General features: G+C 41.1%; 1 protein-coding gene across 1 annotated transcript in view; it reads left to right on the top strand.

The window, feature by feature from the left end:
* The window catches only part of LOC114031908 (CDK5 and ABL1 enzyme substrate 1-like), a 150449-nt gene that overhangs the window by 77039 nt on the left and 49838 nt on the right, over nucleotides 1–23572 (top strand). The window contains exon 4 of the mRNA XM_027847109.1: nucleotides 21198–21275. Coding sequence (XP_027702910.1) covers nucleotides 21198–21275 — 78 coding nt within the window. The remainder of the gene's footprint in view (nucleotides 1–21197; nucleotides 21276–23572) is intronic.

Raw genomic sequence — 23572 nt, 5'->3', positions numbered from 1 at the left:
ATATAGAAGAGGGGTAGGTTGGTTCCCATGGTCATATAGAAAAGGGATGGGATGGTTCCCATGGCCATATAGAAGAGGGGCAGGTTAGTTCCCAGGCTCATATAGAAGAAGGGTGGGTTGGTTCCCATGGTCATATAGAAGAGGGGTGGGATAGTTCCCGTGGTCATATACACAAAAAGAACTGGGAACTGCTGGGATGGGGAGAGGAAACTATGTCCCTGTGGCACTCCTCCCCCCAGGTTGGCACTCTGGGGAAAAGCTCTGAACATCCTACACTATTAATTTACTCTAAAATGAAAATAATATTACTTGTACTAACCACCTCACAGAGCTCTTGGAGGTAAAATATTTTGTATTTTGTAAACTAGTGACCTGTCTTTTATATAAATTAGAACTACTTGTTATTATTGACAGCAGGTCTTACCAGAAAGATCTGAGGGTTTAGGCTGACCGTATGCTCGATATGAATCACTAGTTTAAGGAATCTGTTTTAAAAGCTGACATATACTCTTAGGCTGCATTAATAGAAATAAGGTGTCCAAATCATGAGAAGTAATTGGTTTCTTACACCCTATGTTGTGTAGGGTATAAGTCAGACCACATCTGGAGAATCATGTTAGATCCAGGCACTACCTTTTAAGATAAATACTGATAATTAAAGTGGGTCCAAAGGAAGGCAGTCAGTGAATCACTCGAGTATGTATTACATGCCTGCTATATGCTAAACACAGTGCTGGGGGCTGGTGTTTACAAAAACACAAATGGAATTCCCTGCCTTCAAACGCATAAGTATGTATAGAATAAACACAGGGTGGTTTAGGAAGGGAAGACACAAGCAGTTGGGGTGCTCAGGAAAGACTTCATCTTTAAGTCATGCTGGAGCTGAGTCTAGAAAGAAGTAAGGGATTCTTTGAGGCAGAGGTGAAGAGGGAGGGCATCCCAGGCATGAGGTGCAGCCAATGCAAAGGCATGGAGATAGAAAATCGAATTTTGTGTGTGACAACTAGTAAGAAAGCCAGTCTGGAAACTATGTGATGTAAGAAATAAGAAATTATTGAAGGAACTGAAGAAGTTTAACTTGGAAAAGAGAAAACTTAGAGAAGATAAAATAGTTGTCCCCAGTAGAATGTAAGCTCCTTGAGAGCAGGTACTGTTTTGTTTTTGTCTAGGTGCCTGCACCTGATGTTACTCTAGACAAAGAATAGGCACTTAATAAATACATATTGAGTTGAGTATTTGAAGGGCCTGTATTAGTTTTTATGTTACTTGAAAGAGCAGAACCAGGATTGAAGGTTGGAAGTTACAAGGAAGAATATTTTTATTTAGGATAAGGAAGTTCTTTCTAATGGTTAAAACTGTCCAAAAAAAGAATAGGTTGTCTCCTGAAAAAAATGAGATCCCTTTTACTAGAGAGGTCCAGACAGAGACTGGATGACTATTTTTCTTGAAACATGGTGCTAAGACTTTTGGGACACCATGTCTTTCTTTATTTCTCTATCTCCACCTCTACCTCTGTCTCTATCAATCTCTATCCATATCTGTTGTTGCTGTTGTTTCGTTGTTTTTCAGTTGTGTCTGACTCTTCGTGACCCTATTTGGAGTTTTCTTGGCAAAGGTACTGAAGTGGTTTACCGTTTCCTTCTTCAGCTCATTTTACAGATGAGGAAACTGAGACAAACAGAGTTGAGTGACTTGCCCAGGGTCTCACAGCTAATGAGTGTCTGAGGTCAGATTTGAATTCATGAAGATATCTTTCTGATTCCAAGCCCAGCGCTCTACCCACTGCACCATCTACCTGCCCTTGTGAACATAGTAGGCACTTATCAATAAATATTTTATTACATGATGTTTTAGAAGCAATTACTACACCGGGTGTTGTGATTTTTTTAGGTCATTTCTAAATCTGTGATTACCTAATTGTATTATTATATGTGCCAGGCATGGATTTACAAGTTTTGCTAGAATTAGGCAAAATTTTTTATGGTTAACATAATTTTCTGGACATTTTTTCCTCACCAGTAATCAATTTGAAACTCAGGAGAGATGGGAGAGAAATAGATTTAATTCCTAAAATTATAAATTTGAAAGATACCTATGAAAGTCTTTTTGATTCAAACAACTTTGGGTTGATTAATCCTTTTGTATTTAGGTTAAAAAAAAACCCCTTAGCTAATACAAATAAGCAAATATTGCAAGAATTATTTAAATTTCCAATTTGATGTTGTAAGCTTATTCTTTAAAAAGCCAATCTTTCCTTCATTTTTGACTTAGAAAAGCAATACCTAATTTCTGGCCCTCGAAAGGAGGGAGAGAAGATGGAATTTCATTCTGAAACCCAGAAAAGTGGCTTTCAGTTTCTATTTCATTTCCACAACTAGGGGCTAGAACATGCTTGAAAAAACTTTGAAAATGGGCAAGTTTCACCTCCTTTTCTCCATCATCATCTAATCCTTTAGCCTTTACTTTTTTCCAATTGAGTTCAGCCTTTCTTGCATCTGCAACTCAACTCTTGGATTGAACATTTTTATAATGAAAAAAATGAGGTATCTTTGCCTTGTCTCCCAGCTGGTTCAGCTCCTCCACAATACATACATACAGGTCTAAAATATTTGTTGAGAGACTCCTCCATGACAGAATTTACCATATTATGGTTTTCCTTTAGCAACTTGTGAAGTTAGATTCCTAATCTCATCCCTGATGCCTAGCCCTATCATGTTATTTCTATATATAGAAGATATTTAGAATTTTCTGCTAGTTAAGCTATGGCAATAATTTTTTCTTAATTTGTCATGCCAAAAAAGGGTGTTTTTGTTTTGTTTTGTTTTTTAAAGCAAGATCATGTGTTTTAACAAAAAGAAAAATGCACTAGGTATCCTAAGATAATTGATTCTAGTTGAAGCATAATTTACTGGATGAGGGACTTTAGGCTAGACTCTGGAGCCTGGCTTTCCTTGTTTGTAAAATGAAGGCCTTAGATTCAAAGAGCTCTAAGGGTCCTTTTGGTTCTGTTATTTTTTGTATTCATTATCTTCCCAGTGGATTCTTGAGAAATCACATCTCATCCTCAGACATAAATCATTGGTCATGTTGGCTTGCCTTAATGCCACTGAGAATTAATTTAATTTAATGCCACGTGGTATAGAATGAAGAGACAGGGATTTATGGTCAGGAGACCTGGGTTAGAATCTCAGGTCTGATACTTAATAGAGGAAGTGACCCTAGGAAAGTCACTTAGCTTTGTCAAGTTTTCTCATACACAAAAAATGAGTATAGTAACACACTAGCTGACTCACAAAATTGTTAGAAAAGTACTATACAAATATGAATCAGCAGTATTATCATTAGTATAGGTGTGCCTGGCTTTCAGAAAACCAAACGTAATAATCTAACTTATTACATACACGAGGTAAGGGGTCATTATTTGCATTATGGAAGACTTGACTAGTGTTCTTCCATTTCACAAAGAAGGTTGTCCTGGGCAAATGAAAGAAAAACATGAAAAAATCATAACAGTTAAAGTAATAGCTACTGTCAATTGAAGGTCAATCAGAAATGAAGATAATGAATTACGTGCACAGTGTCTGGCACACAGTAAGCATTTAATAAATGCTTTCTCTATCTTGTGATAAATTTCTGAAGTCCTTACCTAAGTCATTGGAAAAGTATAATATGATTTATGAAAACTTAATAGCTTTTCAAAAACATACCTGTAATACAAAGCAAGGTTGCTTTTATGGTAAGGAAAGTATTTTATGAACATTGTCATGGACTGGGTTTTTATGGTTGCAGCAGATTCATATATGACTGGAAAAAAACCTTCTTGGCCTAATTTCCATAAAGATTATCCTCTCCACATGAAATCCAGGGTTTTCCAAGTCTCTCCAGCTTGTGGGACGTGATAAATGAACCAGGTTGAATTGGAGCAGATACATATTTCCAACATGTTCCAAGCCAACCACATATGCATAGACATAGCCAATAATATCCATCAACAGGCATTTACTAAGCAAGTACCATATACCAGGCACTGTGCTAGGCACTGAGGATACAGGGACAAAAGGAGCTTAGCATAGTGTCTGTACATAGTAGGCTCTTAATTATAAATGCTTATTGACTTGCCTTACATCTTATTAGAAGAAATAATGTAAACACTTATAAATATATACAGTAAAGTCCAGATTCTTTAGCCATTCAAGGCCCTCTACAATATGGTGCCAGGCCTCCCTTTGCAGTCCTATTCTGTACTACCCTGGTCCACAAACTGTGCTCTCAACTAAAAAGGACTTTGTCAACTCAATGATTGGGTCTCCTAACTTCTCACCCCTTTGCCCGGCTCACACTGCTCTCCATCCTGGGAGTGCTTTTCTCTGCCCATTGGAATCCTTGTCTTTAAAAGCCCAGCTCCTGTGCAAACTGTTCTATGGATATTCTTCTGATCCCCAGTCAGCAAAGAAGGTCCATCTTGAACTAAACCTTACACTGTATTTGGTCCTTCTCTACCATTGTTGTCCTATGGTATTTTATGTTATGTTATTATTATTCCTTTATTATTATTCCTTTACTTTAAGTCCAACAACATCATGGACTGCATCTTATTTAAACTTTTTTTAAAAAGTCATTTTATTGTCAATTCACGGAACACACATTTCCATAACACAATATACAGTAAAAAAAAAAAAAAGATGATTGTACATGAAACTGCAGATCTACTGTGTACAATTTGCTATTCCTTCCAAAAATATAACAAAATTATCATGTAATTTTTTTCCCTTTTTTCCTTCCTCTCCTCCCTTAAAGATGGCTACCCTTAGACACAAATAGATATATATATATACATGTGCATATATGCATACATAAATATGTATGTAAAATTATTCTGTACATCTATTTATTAGTTCTTTCTCTGGATGTAGATAACATCTTTCTTCATATATCCTTTATTTTTAATTTGTCTATTTATGATAGTCAAAAGGACTTCGTCAGGGCAGCTAGGTGGCGCAGTGATAGAGCTCCAGCCTTGGAGTCAAGAGGACCTGAGTTCAAATGTGACCTCAGACACTTGACACTTACTATCTCTATGACCCTGGGCAAGTCACTTAATCCTGACTGCCTCACAAAAAAATAGAAAAAAAAAAAGAAAGAAAGAACGAAAGGACTTTGTCACTCAAAGTTGTTCTTAAAACAATACTGCTGTTACTTTATACAGTGTTCTTTTGGTTCTGCTCGCTTTGCTCATCATCATTATTTAAACTTTATATTTCAGAGGTGCCTCAATAGCTCAAAAATTCTCTGCACACATTAGGTGCTAAATACATTCCTATTAATTAAATAATGAATGAATAGCTAAGTTCTGAGTTTGACCTTGTACAGAAAATTGATAATTGTCATTTTGAGGTGTGTATTTCCAGTGCTTTTATGGTCCTGCTAGCTAAAGACTTTTCCTCTTGGTCTTTCCAGCTCCTCTAGATTCATAAATATTTGCCTTTCAGAGTGCTGGAATTGGAGAGCCCTCATTCCACACACATGGCACACTCATGGCTATTTCAGTTAATACTATTTTCACATAGGGTGCCTGAGAGAGATGCCATCTGCTTCGTGTTTGCTCTGCTTAGTATATAAAGAGATGAAGTCGCCTGCCTGGGGTCGTTCTAGGTGCCTCTGTAAGGGATGGCCTTTGAGGACACTCCATTCAAATCAGACAGAAATCGTGGACGTAGCTGTCCCTAGCCAAGTTCCACTTGGGTCAGCTTGCTAGAAGCATCTTAAAAGGTTTTGAGATAGCCCTGGTTGGAAGGATGGAGAGAAGGGACAGAGCTTTCCTGTGAAGTGTGATCTCAGTGGGAAAATAAAGCCTTGAAAAAGGAAGGGGAAGGGGTCCTTTCACCTGCATTTTCAGGTTAGATGTTGTGTATCTGCTGCTGCCGCACATGCCCCTGCCTATGACCCCATTTAGTTATTGTCCCCAGTGTTCTTTTCCTTTCTACACAAACAGGTTTTTGTTATTTTATTATTTGTTATATATTATATAATATTTAATACTATATAATATTTATGTATTTATGATATATATTTATAACATTATATATAGTATATTTATTTATCATTTAAAATTTTTAAAAAATTTTATTATGTGTTTGTTTATTTGAGACTAACTCTTCCTGTCTCACCCAGGCTGGAAATACAGCAGCCACTCATGGGCCCCATCCCAATACTGATAAACATTGGAGCTCTGGTCTACTCCACTTCTGACCTGGGTCGGTTTGCCTCTTCTTTGGCCGCCTAAGCTCCCCAATTGGAGGACTCACCATATTGGTGCCAGACTTAGTGCAGATACCACCACCACTACGCCTCCCCCATAGCCCTATTGCCTCTGAGAACGCCCAAGCTCACACAATCTACCAGCCTCAGCCTCCCCAGTCACAGGGATTTACAGGGATGTGTCATCATGCCCAGCTTCTAGCAGGCAGTTTAAAAAGAAAGCTTTGATTAAATTAAGACCTTGCTCCTGATTTCATCAGTAACAATCTGTCAACCTAACTTAGTTTTTTAAAATGTGTTAGAGGAAATGGTGCATTTCAAAGAGAAATGTAGCAGCTAGAAAGTGGTACCCATCTTCCTCAGAAAATGACATTGAATGTTTTTACTCATGGGGGTAGAATTGCTGATTGCCATGGTTTTCAGCTATCTTCCATACTATCTTTCTCTTGCCATGAGGGATTTCTGTATTTTGCTAAGAAAAAGGAATCATTCTTCATCCTACAGATGAGCCAGTGGCTCATCAGTAAAGCATTTTCTTCAGGGTTATTTATAGGTTTATAGCCAATTCTCTGCAAAGCCTTGGTACCAAGGGACAGTAATAGAAGAGATAAATGAAATCCATGGATAATTCTCCAATTTCATTTAAGCTCCCAGGTACGACCTCATCTCCCAGGATACTTGAAGCAGTTGCTAAGGAGTATTGTTGATTCCTTGGAGTTGACTCTGCTCTCCTGTCTGCTTTAGTGGGGTTGGGGCGGAGAGAGGAGAAAAACAAAGAACAAGAGGTGCTAATGAGCAATGAAATGATGTGAAACAAAGCGAAGGGAAAGGATAAGCCACACAATCAATAAGCAGCATGTGGATGATTAAAACTGAAATGTACTTTCTTTATTTGTGTTCATTAAGAAGTCATCTAGGTGGCAGACTGCTGGGCATAGAGTCAGGAAGACTTGAGTTCAAATCTGGCCTCAGTCCCTTAAGAGCTGTGTGACCCTGGGCATGTCACTCAACCCTGTTTGCCTCAGTTTCCTCATTTGTAAAATGAGCTAGAGAAATAAATAACAAACCACTCCATTATCTGTGCCAAGAAAACCCCAAATGGGGTCACAAAAAGTTGGGCACAACTGAAATGACTCAGTAGCAAAGAAGGCATCATGGAACTGAAAATTTTAAAAAACCAAATGTTAAAATTTTTTTTTACAAAAAATAAAACAAAAAGAAAAAATAAGCTCATTGTCACAGATTCTCCATCCACCATTGCAGACAAAACCATTCATGCCTTCTCATCCTATGTGATTTTCATCCATGTTCCTAATAAATAAATCATTATTAATAGATTTCCCCCACCAAAAAAAAGATGGTATCATGGTACAGTGGATAAAGTACTGGCCTTCAGATCAGGCAAGATCTGCTGTAGAGACTGGGAGAGCTCAGAAAAGTGTGGACAAAGAAACTGGACCAAATCATTTCACTTCTCTTGGCCTCTGTAAACTGAAAGGGTTGGGCTAGATTGCCTTTGAGATCCCTTCTTACTTTAAATCTGTGATCGTATACACCAATGGGCATGGACAGCAATGTTTCCTAGTCAACTCTGTTTCTTTTAGAAGAGCTCTGAGGTTATTTAGAAGAGCTCTGAGGTCCAGCTAAGAGCTGTAAGAGTTTTAGAAACCAATAGGGTGAATTATCATGGAAAAGTGGAATCTTAGACCTAGAAGAAAACTTATAGGTCATCAGACCAGCCTTCTTGTTTACAGATGAGAAAATTGAGGCTCTTAGAGATTAAGTAACTTGCCTAAATATAACTCAGAAAGACTTAAGTGGGTGTTTTTCAGCGATAGGCTAAAAAATGAAAGAAAAAAAGGGGGGGATAGCAGACTATTATTTAAGAAAAATATCTATTTCTATCCAGTTAAATGTTTAAAAATCAGGAGACCGAGTCAATGTCCGAACCATGCTGACCATATTTGCCTCAGTTTCTTTCATTAGACTCTATCTTCTCCTTCCCTTTTTTCTATATCATCTTGGCATTTTTCTGGTTTAATCTTAAACAGTGCCTTTCCCTCCCTTTCCCTTTTCTCAGGCACAAGTAATCAGTCTGTCCTTCTTAGCAAGATCATAGGATGGAGAACCAGATGAGAATTTAGAGGTCATCCACTCCTACCCCCTCATTTTACATGTGAGGAAACTGAGGCACAGATGAGTGAAGTACCTTGCCCAAGCCCAACTTAGTTCAGTTCAGTTGACACATATAAGAAAGAGCAGTAGTCAAGTTCAAGTTGTTTTCTGTCCGTTTGCATGTTTGTTTTTGTCAAGTAGACACTATCAGCATAATCACTGTAGCACAACTAGCTTTCTTAAAATAATCCTCAGATAGCCTGCCAGACACACACAGCCAGAAAATCTCACCAGCCCAAGTGGGTTGTCCCACATGCTTCTTCCGGTGCTTGGTGTCAACAGAGACATAGCTCAATGATCATTCATTGGCTGGAATAATAGTAGTCGCTAACTTTATAGAGCACTTTAAAGCACTTACTTATCATCTGCTTCTACAGGCAAGCAACACGCATTTATTAAGCACTTGCTGTGTGCCTAGCACTGTGCTAAGCACTGGGGATGCAAACAGAAGCAAAAAGTGGTGTCTACCCTCAAGGAGCGTATATTCTAATGGGGGAAGGCAGTACACAAGAGACAACTGAAAGGGGCAGCTAGGTGGCACAGTGGATAGAGAACCAACCCTGGAGTCAGGAGGACCTGAGTTCAAATCCGTCCTCAGACACATAACACTTACTAGCCATGTGACTCTGGGCAAGTCTCTTAACCCCAATTGCCTCACCAAAAAAATTAAAAAATTTAAAAAAAAAGGGCAACTGAAAGCAAAGAAGGTACCCCCAGGGGAGTATAATAGCCAAGTCCAGGGGAGTATAATAGTAAGTCTGGAGAGTCAGAAGTACAGCTGGGAAGGGAATGAAGCAAGGCCAGCCTGGCAGTGTCCCCAGAACGGACGGCCATGGAAGGAACTCACCAATGGGACAGGGAGTCCTGTAGGACAGAGGGATGATCCAGGATGAGAAGGCAGCAGAGTCTTGGTGGCTAAGCCCAGAGTCAGAACCACACTTGGGGGAGGAATGAAGCATGCCCACCCTGAGCTTGTCCCCAAAGTCGATGCCCTCAGAAGGAACTTGCCCATGTGAGAAGGCAGCTGACATGGTGCAGGGATGACCTAGGGTGAGACAGCAGCATTCCTTTGAGATAAGTACTATTATTATCCCCATTTTGCAGGTGAGGAAATGGAGGCTCAAAGAGTTTTCAGTTGCCTGAGAGGGAGGGAATAAGCATTTATATATCACCTACTAAGTGCCAGGCACTGTGCTAAGCACTTTACAAATACTATCTCATTTGATCCTCACAACAACTCTGTGAGGCAGGTACTATTATTATGCCCATTTTAAAGTTTAGAAAACTGAGGCAAACAGGTTAAGTAACTTGCCCAGGATTGCACAGCTAAGTATCTGAGGCTGGATTTGAACTCGAGCCTCCCTTACTCCAGGCCTAGCATTCCATTCACTGCACTTTCTAGCTGACTTGTTTATGGTTGTTGAGCTAGTATATGTCTGAAGCAGGATTCAAACTCAGCTAGTCTAGTAGAGGTTGGACTCGGTCCAGGGGTCAGGAAGATAAGGGTTCATAAGCATTTATTAAGCACTTACTGTGTGCCAGGTACTATAAATAAGCATTTATTAAGTGCTTATCTTCGGGTACTATGCTAAGTGATGTAGATAGTCCTTATTCTCAAGGACTTCCCATTTTTTGGGGGGGGGGACAACTCGACATGCTGGTAACTGTGTACCTACAAGGCACATACAGAACAAATGGTAAGTAATCTCAGATGAAGGCATGAGGAGTGGGGCAGACTGGGAAATCACGCTGGAGAAGAATGAGCTGTCTTAAAGGAAGCTAGGAGGCAGAAGTAGGAGAGAAAACATTCCAGGCCTCGGGGTCAGCCAGTGAAAAGGCGCTAAGTCAGGAGATAGAGGATGGTGTTTGAGGAACAAAAAGGCTGCATGGATGAGCCACAGAGCACTCAGAGTAGAGGGAAGTGTAAGAGCACTAACTGTAAAAGCAGAAAGGGACCAGGTTATGAAAGGCTTTAAATGCTAGACAGTGAGTTCTATACAGTGTGTCCTAAAAGTTTTAGTGCCATTTGAAGTTTTGTAGCTTAAGACCACACGAAGACTTTTGGAACACCCTATATATTATCCTGGAAGCACTAGGAAGCCAGTGGTGTTTATTAAGTGAGGGTGGAGAGGGGGCGATGGGGTCAGACCTGCGCTTTGGTATCTGAGTGGTAGATAGGTGGAGAAAGGAGAGACTTGGCTGTCATCATAGTCCAGGTGTGAGGTGAGGAGTGGAGAGGAAAGGGCCTGTGTGAGAGATGTTGTGAAAGCAGAAAAGACAAGACATGGAAACAGATTGGATATGAGGGATGAGGGCAGGAGAGGAGTCAAGAATGACACCAAAGTTGAGGGCCTGGGGTTTGGAAGATACGGTCGGCAATAGGAACAGGGGGCAAGGGCATGTGAGAGCAGAACTGATTGACCAGGGCAAGGGAGGGGAGAGCAGCCTAAATTACACTTGAGCTACTCATCTGCATTGGTGAAAGAAGTTTCAACACAGGGAGCTCTCTACAGCAATTGAATTTTTGATATCTACTTTTCAGAGAGAGAAGGGTGGGGAGAGGGACAAAAGGAGAGAGGAGAGAAAATAAGAGGAGAGGGATTGAGAGGGAAAGACAGAAAGAGAGGAGAAAGAGAGAGAGAGATGGACGAAAAGAGAGGAAAGGGGAGAGAGATTGAGAAAGAGAGAGATAGGAGGAGCGAGGAGGGGGAGAAAGAGATTAAAGCGACAGAGGAAGAGAGAAGAAACAAGAAAAGATAAAGAGAAGAGAGTGGAAAAGAGAGAGATGGAGAGAGAGAAAGAAAGAGAGGAAGGGGAGAGAGAAGAGAGATCTGCCTCCTATGAAACCTGAATGTGACTTAGTACAGACAGGGTCTCTATGTTGTCTTTTACTCACACAAGAGTGTTTCTTGATAAAGAGAAGTGAGAGAGGGCAGCAGCCTGTGTAGAATGCCAGATGTGACGTAGTTGGTGCCAAACCAGGGCCTCCCACAGCTGCTAGGTGTTCTTTCACTGTTGGCTTTCCCTGGCACCAGAAGCTTCAGAATACATTTCCAGTCCTTCCTTGCCAGCCTCCCTCTCCACAGCCCATCCCGGCCACTTTCCTGAGCTCTCCATGTTCCTGTCCCTATTCTCTCAATGTATTTCCTTCTCCCCACTGTTGGGCAACAACCTTGGCTTTTTCCTCTGCCCAGAGGGAGAGGTTTTTAAGTTGAAGAGCTGTGAGCACTGACAGGTTTCTCTGTCTTTTCCCACTGTGCATGTACCAGGTGCATCTTAGTCCTAGGGGCTGATTGCTAGGGATGGGGATGGAGCGGGGGGAGCCCACTGCATCTGATAGATTTATAAATATAGACTCAGAGAACATTTTGTTTTTCTTAATAAAATTTTTATTGTGCTGTTGCCAGCTTTTCAGGACACAAAAGGGAGGCCATTCCTACCCTTTTAACTGCACGTTTCTCAGAGGTGGGGAGGAAAGGGGGTTGAGGGCAGTAGTTGGAGAAGAGCTAGAAGAGAAACGATTCTGAAAAGAACTGGAAATTGCAGATTCCAAATAAGCATCCTGATGTCAGCCTCCATAGCTTTTTTTTTTAAGTTCTGTGTCTGGCCACCAGCAAATATAACTTGCATTAGCAGGTCTTCTGAATGAGGAAACTGTGGAACTGAGAAGCATTGAAAAGAAAGTTGACTGGCTGCCAGCCTTTTCTGGTTGTTCTGGTTTTTTCATTTCCTGGAAATCTAGGACTTGTACTAGAGCATTAAGAAAACATCTTTATTTTTGAGTACCCAGCTGTTATAGACACCCAGACCCCCAAAAAAGAAAACACTGGAGACCACTTCTAGACCATGTTCTTGGAGTACTGTCCATTGTTACTTTGCACTGGCCTGTTGTTATGGTAGATTTTTATGTTCCCTTCCCCTTTTGAAAGAATTCACTTGGAGGTGTTAGTCACTATTTTTGAGAGAACTTTTCTATGATGCGGTGTTCTACCAGGAAGAAACCAAACTTCCTTGGCCTGCAGATATTCCTTGGGGTTTTGGTAGTACAATCAGAAACGATTTTTGACAAAATGAGTCTTTTAAAATCCTGGGGTAGGGGTTCTTATCCTCTTGTGCATCATGGACCCTTCTGACAGTTGGGGAAGCCTATATACCCATTCTCACAATGATGTTTTTAAATGCATGAAGCTAAATCCATAGAACTACAAAGGAAACCAGCTATGTTGAAATACAGTTATAGAGGGCAGCTAGGTGTCACAGTGCATAGAGTGCCTGGCCTGGAGTCAGGAAGACTCATCTTCCTGAGTTCAAACCTGGCCTCAGACACGCTTACTAACTGTGTGACCCTGGGCAAGTCACTTAACCCTGTTTGTCTCAGTTTCTTCAACTGTAAAATAAGCTAGAGAAGGAAATGGCAAACTACTCCAGTATCTTTGCCAAGAAAACTCCAAAAGCAGTCGCAGAGAGTCGGACATAACTGAAAACAACTAAACAATAACAATCATCAAAATATTTTTTAGAAGACAAGTTCAAATCCACCCTCCCCACCTACCCTCAGATTTATGAAACCCTGACCTAGTAAATTTTAGACATTAGCTAGTTAGCAAGTAGTGCCAGTTACAGACTGAGAAACTAATCAATAGGTTTGAAACTCCACTGAGTAAAAATGGCCCCAGTGCTCCATCAGCTCATACATTTGTGATATCATTGGTTTTTAGAGTTGGGCCTCCATCCATCCTTTCACCAGTTTAAACACAGTTCCTACTCCTGTGCTTTGGCTATGATGTGGAAGGGGCTTCAGACCTTCTGGTCCTCCATACCAGAAACAGGCCATCTCCAATCCTCCTGATCTGTATCTTGCCAGAGGAGAAAGTGAGGCTGGTGACTTTGCACAGCCCTCCCTCACTTAAATCCAATTCACTTGCACATCATGGCATCACCTTCTTGATGTCAGGGTCCTCTTTGAGATTGAAGGGCAAACAGCAACCAGAAACACTGCTTGGAATACTAACATGTAACCTCATGATGAAGAAATCTAGAAACTTCCATCAGCAGGGGGCTAGAGGTACTTTCTGGAAGTATTTAGAAAACATTCTCTGCACATATTTAGAAACGTCTGCCCATGTTGCCTCCAGCCCTGTAACTTTCTCTCTTCTAATTTTTCCAATGGGTGATGTTTGCCCAGAAACTTGATCTTTGAATTCTTTAAAGGCCCTCCTCTGTGACAGTAATTCCTTCCTTGATTGGGATAATCCTTTGTTTAAAGCTGTCTGGTCACTATGCCCTCAAGTAAGATGTTATATCACAGATGGAACATTATGCATTATTTTTTATTCTTCTGGGTAATGGGGACAAGATGACAAGAGTTATTAGTTGGTGAGATAGGTAGGTAGCCTGTGTCTGAAGTCTGTTGCTACAGGAATTAGGTCTGGTAATCTCATGTATTTCTTGACAGACAGCATCTGGTTTGATTTTCTTTTTTAAATATGGAAGCATTTTGAGGAGGCAAACAATTCTGTTTTTATTTTTAACCAGATCGATAAGCACAGAAATTTTTCTTGGTGCTTGTAAGAAGGGAACCAGGAAATTTTCATCAACAGTTTGGGCTCGGGGCATGGCAGTTGGTAAGCCAGGATAACATTTTCAGATTACTTTTGCACATGTTTGCTAATGTAGGGGTGGAAAAGGATCCATGCTGTCAAAGCTGGCTTCTCCTTTTTTTTTTTTCCTCCTCTTTTGGCCAGAGTCCAAGGTCTCTTTCCTTAGGCCCTGGGGAGACCTCAGGAGGAGTCTGGGATATGTTAGGGGTGGCAACATTAGCTGTCATCAGGTCCCCAGAGTTTGAACAGCAAAGTCTGCTTAAGTCTCAGCTTCTGGGGTCTCTGCCACGGGCTTCCAGAGCCACCTCAGGCCCTGTTGCTTAAATTCATGTACAATAAATACTGGAATTTTGAGAGTCTGGGTAGGCACACAGGGAAAAGAGGATGCCTACCTTCTCTTTCTGCTCACCTTCACTACTGGGTTGTGTGATAAAAAGAACCTATGGTTTGATTTAAGAGTGGAATAAGCATTTATTAAACACTTACTGTGTGCCAGGTACTATGCTAAGTGCTTTACAAATGTAATCTGTAGGAATGATAATGTAGAAAACAAGAGTTTCAGTTCTGACGGGCACTTTCTCGCTGGGTAACTCTAAGCAAGTCACTTCTCTCTGAACCTCAGTTTCCTCTTAGGTAAAATGAGAGGATTGGGCTCAGTTCTCTCCACAGTTCCTTTTAATTCCAACATTCTGTAAAAATGGCCAACCAGACAGGTGGTGATTCTCATCCTGTAGCTGAGAAACATTCCCATTTTGTAACCGTAAGTTTTACATATGCATTAGATTTTGTACTTTTCTATTTTTAAAACCTAGGCAAGTGAATTTCTTTTTTGGTAAATGTGGGCCACCCCTCTTCAGTCTGTTTTAAGCACAGTCGTACCAGAAAGTAGCTGTACCTTGTAGTAATCGCATGGTACATTTTGGTTAAAAACTCCTAAAAACTACTTATTTTTTCTAGTTTCTACTTCCATCAAAAATAGGCAAACACAGTTGTAGTCTATATGTAGGGACACAAGCTTTGGGTAACATTAGTTCCTCAAACTCTGTGCTCAGGGAGACCCTAGAATTCATACCCTCATACCCTTTACCTTTTAGAATCCTTCATGTCCTTCAAGGCTCAACCCAAATGCCTCCTCCTCCATGAAGCCTGTCTTGATCCCTGAACCCCAAGTTATGTTTTCATTTACTTTGTAGACAGTATTGACTTTTCTCTGTACATGTTTCATCCTATCACCCCATACCCCAGTAAAATGTAAAGTCCTTCAAAAATGGGTGATTTTTCATTTTTCCTTTGTATCACCCACACCTAACCCAGTGCCTTATACGTAAGCATTTAGAAGTGCTTGTTGATTGTTATATTAAATAATGAGCATTCCATAAACATTGTCTGTTGCTTTGTTCAACATACTTCTTAACTGAGTTCAATTGAACTTACGGTGAAGTTAGTTACTTGTTGCCTCTTCTGTATAGGGGCTATACACTAATGACAACTAACTTTTATATAGAATTTTTACATGTAATATCTCATTTGCTCCTCACAGCAACCTGGGAGCTGGGTGCTATTATTATCCCCATTTCATAGATAATGAGTCAATAAACATTAAGTGCCTACTCTGTGCCAGGCACTGTGCCAAGTGCTAGAAGAGAAAAGTGAAATGACTTGCCCAAGGTCCCACAGCTAGCAGATATCTGAGGCAGGATTTGAACTTAGGATCCAGCACTCTATATACTTAGCCTGTGGCGTCAAACTCAAATAGAAATGGATTCCGGCAAGCCCATATTGATTTAGAAAATCATAAATTAACATTGTCTATGATGTATTGTATTTTTATTTATTTTGTTAAACATTTCCCAGTTACATTTTGATCTGGTTCTGGCCTCCCTGGGGAATTAGGGAAGCCCTTGGTTCGAAGGGTGTATCAGACTGACTACCTAAATCATTCCAGCCAGGAAAGGCCTGTGGGTGGGTCAGGGTTAAAGCTAGAGGAAAGCGGAGCTACCAGACAACATTCCAACTGGAGCAGTTCTTGGCCAGGAGTTACCTGGCCTTCTCCTCCAGCTGTGCCTGCAGACTCTGGTTTAGCAGGGAGAATTCTTGAGTAATGGGGAGAGAGTGGGTGTCACCCCTCTGGGCCTGGAAAAGTGGAGAATGATTCTATTAGAGCTGTCCACTGTTAATACCGTCAACAATGGTATCTATCCGATGGAGCAAATTAGTGAATTACAGTTCCAATAAGGTTGCCACCTGTTTCCTATTAGCCCAGACAGATGAGAAGCCCCAGCCGTCTGCTGGGTAATAGTGTACTATTGGGCAAGAGCGTACAGCGCAGTCGTGCCTAGAGCACCAATATAATGAGTTATTTTGATCCTTGGCCCTTTTTTTGGCTTGACAACTAGGTTCAAGCAAATCACTGACCTTCTCAGTATTTCTGTCATCGTATCTATAACAAGGAAATTTGGGTCACTGGCTTCACCTCATCTAATGTGAAATCTGTCTCTTACTATCACTTTCTCCTTGTAAGTTTGCCCTCCTATCTCTCTTTGTCTTTCCCCAGGTCTCTTGTCACTAATTCTCTATTGATGGATTTGCCTTCCCTTCATTCTTCCTGGATCTCTCTTTTCTCTCCCTTTCCTTTTCTCTTTTCCTTCTCCCTCCCCTCCCCCACCTTCACTTTCTCCCCTGACCCCCTTCTTACTCCCTCTGTTCCAGTCTCTCACCCATCTAGTGTTCATGGTAGCCTATGGGTCCCTGTATCCATTTCTAACCCCTTCCTTTCCTGTCATGATATACAGATATCAATTGTTCTATTCTGTATCTCTTTTGTCTTTACATCCCGTATCACTCTACCACCCTTTGACTCCCTTCACCTGATCTTTGACCCTCTTGTCTCCTCTTTCCTCATCCCTTGTTTCTCCTCACTTCCCATCTTTACTTAGAGGTACCAGGTTTATCAATTTCAAGGCCATCATCCCTTCTATATTGTACTTGCTACCTGCTGTATGTCAAAAGTGGGGAGTCCTGTGAAAGAAACAAAATACATCTTTAGGACCATAGAATCATAGTATTTAGAGCTGAAAGAAATTGTAGGGAATCTTCATCTAATCCATCCCCTTCCTTGTATATATGAAGAAATGGGCCCGTAGATATAGAATGACTAGCCCAAGATCACCCAGGTAAGGAACTTCATACGTCTCTCTTCTTCTTCTTCTTCTTTTTTTTTTTATTTTTTGGTGAGGCAGTCAGGGCTAAGTGACTTGCCCAGGGTCACACAGATAGTAAGTATCAAGTATCTGAGGCCAGATTTGAACTCAGGTCCTCTTGACTCCAAGGCCAGAGCTCTATTTACTGCACCACCTAGCTGCCCCTCATACATCTCTTTTCAACACCTTTCTCCCTGCCCCAAGAGCCTCTGCCTCCCCTCGAAGACTAGAGCCCCACTCAGATATGTACTTTTTAGACAGTAACCTATACCCTCTAATTTCTCGTCCCTTTCCCCCTTCCCCTTGAATTGATCTAAACCAATTATTAGATGGAAATTAATAACTTATCTTTCAGACTACTGTGTCAGAGACTGATATGCCCCCATAATGTGCTACTCCTTCCAGAGTAGCATTTTAAGAGAGCTTAGTTAGTCCAAAGGAAATACTGTCTACTGGTAGAATATTAGGCATGATGACAAGTTAGTAGCAGGTATTTTAGAGCTGGGTGCATCCCACGAATCACCACCTATTCTACTTACAAGTAAGGTCAAAATCAGAATTTAGTGAGACCCTGCTTATAAAGTATTTTGAACTGTTAATTAGCTAGCACTTCTTAAGCCCCTGCTGTGTGCCAGGCATTGCACTAAGTGCTATTAAAAAGAATGGTGTTTAATAAATATAAATTATGACTAATGCCTAGTCTGGCCTTAAGTCAATGTATAAATATCACCAACACATTTTACAAGTTTTTTCCCCACAATATTTCATTGATGAAATTGTTTCATTCTCTTTTTTTGAATTACTTGGTCCTGGAAGTAATAGAGAGCTACTTGAGTTTATTGAGGTGGGGTAGGGGGAGAGACTGACATAATCATGAGCTTTAGAAAAGTCACTTTGGGAGCTATGTAGTGGATGGATTGGAGCAGGCAAACCCTAAACTTTGTGAGGGGAAAGATCATGTCTTCTCCAAATTTTGTTTGGTTCCCCCCATGCTTAGCACTGTTCTGTCCACAGTTAAGTACTTAGTAAATGTCTGTTTAATTTAATCTCTGTTTCCCAGATGAGGAAACTAAGTCTCAGAGCAGTTGTGACTGGGCAAGTAAAGGAGGCAGCTCTTCAACCCAGGGCCTCTGATTGCAAGTTCAATGTTCTTGTCACCATGCCATACCATGGATGCCCAAATCTTGTGCTCTGTGGGGTACTGGGAGGATGTTGTACCTTAAAATGCCCCCCACTTACCCACCACGATGATCTCTGTTAAAATTACATTCCTTTGAGTTAAGCAAACAGCACCGGGAAGAGTGTGTTGTTCAATCCTGTCCAACTCTCCATGCCCCCATTGGGGTTTTCTTGGCAAAGATACTGGAGTGGTTTGCCATTTCCTTCTCCAGCTCATTTTACAGATGAGGAAACTGAGGCAACCAGGGTTAAGTGACTTGCCCAGGGTCATATAGTTAGTAAGCTAGTGAGGTTGGATTTGAACTCGGAAAAATGAGTCATATTGATTCCAGGCCCAGCGCTCACCAAACCCACCTAGCTGCCCATTCACTAACAGTTTATCAGAATGATCTCCCTGACAGGAGGGATGGGAAAGTCTGAGAAACTAGGTGAAGGATGGGGGTTGTGAGAGGGAGGCAGCCAAGGGTCTAAAAGGAGAAAAGGTTTAGAGAAAGAAGATGTTAGAGACAAATTCAGACTGCCTCAGTTTTGCTGAGGACAGGGGTTCAGTAGAAGTGATGAAAGGGCGGTGTCAACATAGTATCATAGATCTAAGACTGAAGAGGAATTTAAATATCATCTGATCTCATTTTACAAATGAGGTAAAGTGATACAAAAAGAAAAGCTTTTTAAAGTCATCTCAAATCAAATAAATTGAATATATAAAAATATGGCTATGATATTTATGGTAGAAATAGAGGCAAAGACAGGAACTTCACATGCTTTTAGAATGTTAAGCTCATTGAAAAAACACATTATTTTGTCATACATGTGTCCCCAGGGCTTGGCACCAGAAGGTGCTTAATAAATGATTATTAACTGAGTACCCAACCTCATAGCTAGTAAAAAGCAGAGAAGGATTTGAACCTAGGTCTTCTTCACTTTAAGGCCAAGATTCTGTCCATTTCACCATACTGCATGATTGATCCTTCAACCCTTCCCCCTCATTTCATCATGGTAGCCCAAGAGAATCATGCCTGCGTCCTGAATCCTAAAATTATGCCACAACTGTTTTCTTAGTCTGAAGAGGTAGTTGCCAGAAAGGTGTAATGTGTGTCTCTATCATCCCTGATCACTGCCCCACAATCCCTCCTCTCTGGGGTACAACCTTCTCTGACTTTATGACCAAGTCATGACCATGACCATGACCATGACTTGGGGTTCTAGATGATTCTACTCTTCTCTTTGGTGACTCTGGAGGGAAGAGAGGATACAAGGAAACTATTGGTTTTTCCTGATGTCACAACGGTTGGGTTGGTTTTTGTTTTTTGTGGGTTTTTTTTTTTTTAATAAACACTTTGTCTTTGAGTTGTGGCCACTGATCTGCTCAACCTTTTTCTCCAGCAATTTCTCATCCCCCTCCAAAGTTTATTTTTTTGAGATGAATAGCAATTGTTGGGTTTCTTGTTTTTCTTGTTCTTCCTTCTCCTTCTCCTTTTCCTCCTTCTTCTCCTTTTTTTTTTTTCCGGGCAGGGCAAACAAGCAGGAGTTTGTATGGCAAAATGGATGGAGTGTTTGACTTGGCATCAAAATACTCCAAAGTTTAAATATTGCCTTAGATACTTAACAGCTGTGTGCTCTTAGCCAGGTCACTGAACTTGAGTGAGCCTCATTTTTTTTCATCTGTAAACTAGGGATAATAATGCTATCTATAATATACTATACTATAATATACTATAATAATACTATAACATAGAGTTATTGTGAGAATATAAGACACTATATAAATGTGAACCATTGTTATATGTAGAGAAAACTTTAAAAAATTCATCTCAAATTAGATAAACTGAATATATGAAAATATGGCAGTAGTGTTTATAGTTGCGATAGAGGCTAAGACAGAATCTGCTAACAGGCTTTTCGCATATAATGTGGAGTCTGAGTGGTACAGTGGAAAGAGCCACTGGCTCAGGAGTCAGAGAACCTGGGTTCAAATCCTGTCTCTGTTACTACCTGTGTGACCTTGGACACATCACTTACTTTCCATGAACCTTCGTATCTTCATCTGTAACACGAAGGCACTGGACCAGATAGCCCTGAGGCCCTTTCCAATTCTAGAGCTATGATCCTATGGTAGATAAATACACCCTAATAAAATAATCCTTAATGGAGCCCTACTCTGGAGCTTCATCTTTGACTTCGAGGTGACTCTGTGTCACCAGCATGCCAGCAGAGCACAAGCTCTGGCAGATCTCAATAAGGGAAGGCTTCACAGTCAGGGCCCTGTCATGGGGAGTGGGATGGAGCAGCCTGGCTAAGTTGGAAAGCTCAGCCCCAGATTGGTGATACAGGGATGAATTTTACCGCTACTGCAAGTCTCCAGGACTGTCTGCTAAGGCCCTGCGGGGAGTCCGGGTTTGCATCCGAGAAAGAAATACTCATCCTGATAAAATCTCAGGTCCTGGCACGGGTGGACAGCCGCCAGCCCCACTTACTGAGAAATTTTTGAGTGTGTGCTCATTAGAGGACCTCGTGGGCCTAGCCTGTTTAACATTTGGACAATGGAAGACAGCAGACTTCTTTCTTGTAAGCAATTTCATTGCATTTTTATCCTGAGGAACTGGGCCCCATCTGCCCAAAGAGGAGGGTAAAATCTAACTACTTCTGTGACCTTGATGAATGCTCAAGTCCTGATTTTGATGTGGGATTCTTTTTCTTTTTCCTTTTTTCCTTTTTTTCATTTTAGCCTTTGCATTTAGTTTGTGTGTTTGTTTGTTTGTTCTTGTTTGTTTGTTTTTTTTTTTAGAATAGTCCTTATCAGCGGCAGGAGGTCCTTCTGTAGCATCTTTTCAGTGCTGCCTTATCGGGACTGCGCCCAGACTGGGTACGTATGCGCATGCACCACCGGTGGCTTCTTGGGGGTGTCTTGAAAGGGCCCCGCAGATGCCGACACTCTAGCCAGCGCTGGCATTTCAAAATACTTGTCTTCCCACTTGACGGGAAAGCCAATATTTAGAGATTGGGGGTGGGGTGGGGGAAGGAGACTTGCCCTGTTTGTTCCACATTCTTTTCAGCCAGAGAGGTTTTCTGTTCATGCTGTTTCGGGTTTTTCCACCATTGCTTCTGCTGTTCTAATGCATATTTATTTTCTCAACCATGCCAAGGCAATAAAGCAAAAGCAATTCAGGGAAACCTATAAATCCTGCTGGGTGGCATTCAAATATAGGGAAAGGTCTTTCATGAAAGCGGATAAATGGAACACAGCCAGGCAGGAGGACAGCCTTCCTTTAACGGCCCAACTTTGGAAGTATCAACTCCCCAAGTGTCAGGAAAACACAGTGGTCCCAACAAATAGACAGGGGAAGGGGGTCTTCACTATCTGTCTCCACCCCAACTTGGACTTTGAAAGCACCAAGGGAAGCAGGGTTGCATTTGCAAGTTAACTTGGCTTCCTTATCCGCTACTGAATGTGCTATGACATTCCCACCTCCCACATTGTTGCTCATGTCTTTGTTCTTGCCTGGCATGCCTTCCCCCCTCCTCCCTAAAGATCTAATTCTGCCCATCCTTTAAGGCTTAATTAAAGTTCTGCCTCCTCCATGAAGCCTACCCAGACTACTTAGACCAAGGTTCCCAACTTTTCGGGGTCCCTGTTCCCTATGGTTTTTCAGTAACCTTTTAAATACCCTCTTGTTTACATGAAAGAAAGTGCATTCCCCAGTTTACCATGCATGTAATATCCATAAGAAATAAAATCAAGGCATTAAATTTCTTCTTCATGCATACAACAACAATTTTGTAACTTCATTGAACAAAAAACAATTTGGATTTCTATACTATTTCAATAGGATAGTAACATCCTTCCAGACAAGCTTCTTATACTCCCAAGGGTAGGCATATCCCGGATTGGGAACCAGTGATGTAGAAAATAGGGCTCTTCCCCTCCTCTAAACTCCCATAGCATCTAGGGTCTTCTGTAAGCATTTTGGTATTTGACAATGAGCTGCTTGAGAGCAGGAGACATGACTTATTCATCTTTATGTTATGTGAAAGACAGTTAGGCAGCTAGAGCGCTGGGCCTGGAGTCAAGAAGAACTGAGTTCAGGTCCAGTCTCAGACACTTATTAGCTGTGTGACCTTGGGTAAATCACTTAACCTCTATTTGTCTCAGTTTCCTGGATTGTAAAATGAAAATAATAACACCATCTACCCTGCAGAGTTGTGAAGATCAAATCAGATAATATTTGTAAAGCACTTAACCATAGTGCCTGGCACATTGTAGGCACCAGATAAATGTTTATTCCCTTCACTTCCCTTCTCCTTTATGTCCCTAATAACTGCCTAATACAAGATGCTAAATAATTAATGAGAATACTGTCTTGTGTAGTGAAATGAAGAACCACAAAATTATATGCCAAAACTTAAAAAAAAAATGTATATACTGAAAGAAAAACTACCAGGTGAATGAATTTTGGGAGCCACAGAAATTGGTGCAGACCATTGTGATGTGTGTTAATGGAGGATCTGTCCACAGAGGCTTTTAAAATACTGAAATATGGAGTGCCCAGTAGGTATTTATGATGTGTCATGCCACCTTAAGTTGTGAGTGTTTGGAGGTAAGACGCCATGGAATGTGTGTCCTAATCACCATCCATCTAGCACAGTGCAGGCGCTCAGCAAAACTTGTGGAGGAGAAGCCATGCAGCTTAGTGGATAGAGTAGTGTGGGACGTCAGGTAGCTAGGTGGCACAGTTGATAGAGCAATGGGCTTAGAATCAGGAAGACTCATCTTCGTGAGTTCAAATCTGGCCTCAGACACTTACTAGCTGTGTGACCCTGGGCAAGTCACTTAATCTTACTTGCCTCAGTTTCCTCATCTGTAAAATGAGCTAAAGAAGGAAATGGCAAACCACTCCAGTATCTTTGCCAAGAAAACTCCAAATGGGGTCACAAAGAGTCTGAAATGACTGAACAACAACGGTGCTGAACTTAGAATCAGAAAGACCTAGTTCGCATCATGCCTTATCTCTTTGCTTAGCTGTGTGATCTGGGGCAAGCCTCTGGGACCCAATTAAAATGAGGGAGATTGAACTAGTTGGCCTCTAAGCTACCTTCCAGCTTTAAGTGGGATCTTATGATCCTATTGTCCAGTTATGAGCCTAGAGAGAGAAGAAGAAGGTC

The sequence above is a fragment of the Vombatus ursinus genome, unplaced genomic scaffold (genome assembly GCF_900497805.2).
Source record: "Vombatus ursinus unplaced genomic scaffold, bare-nosed wombat genome assembly UNPS02015255.1, whole genome shotgun sequence".
Lineage (NCBI taxonomy): Eukaryota > Metazoa > Chordata > Mammalia > Diprotodontia > Vombatidae > Vombatus > Vombatus ursinus.
This window is presented reverse-complemented; position numbering and strand designations above follow the sequence as displayed.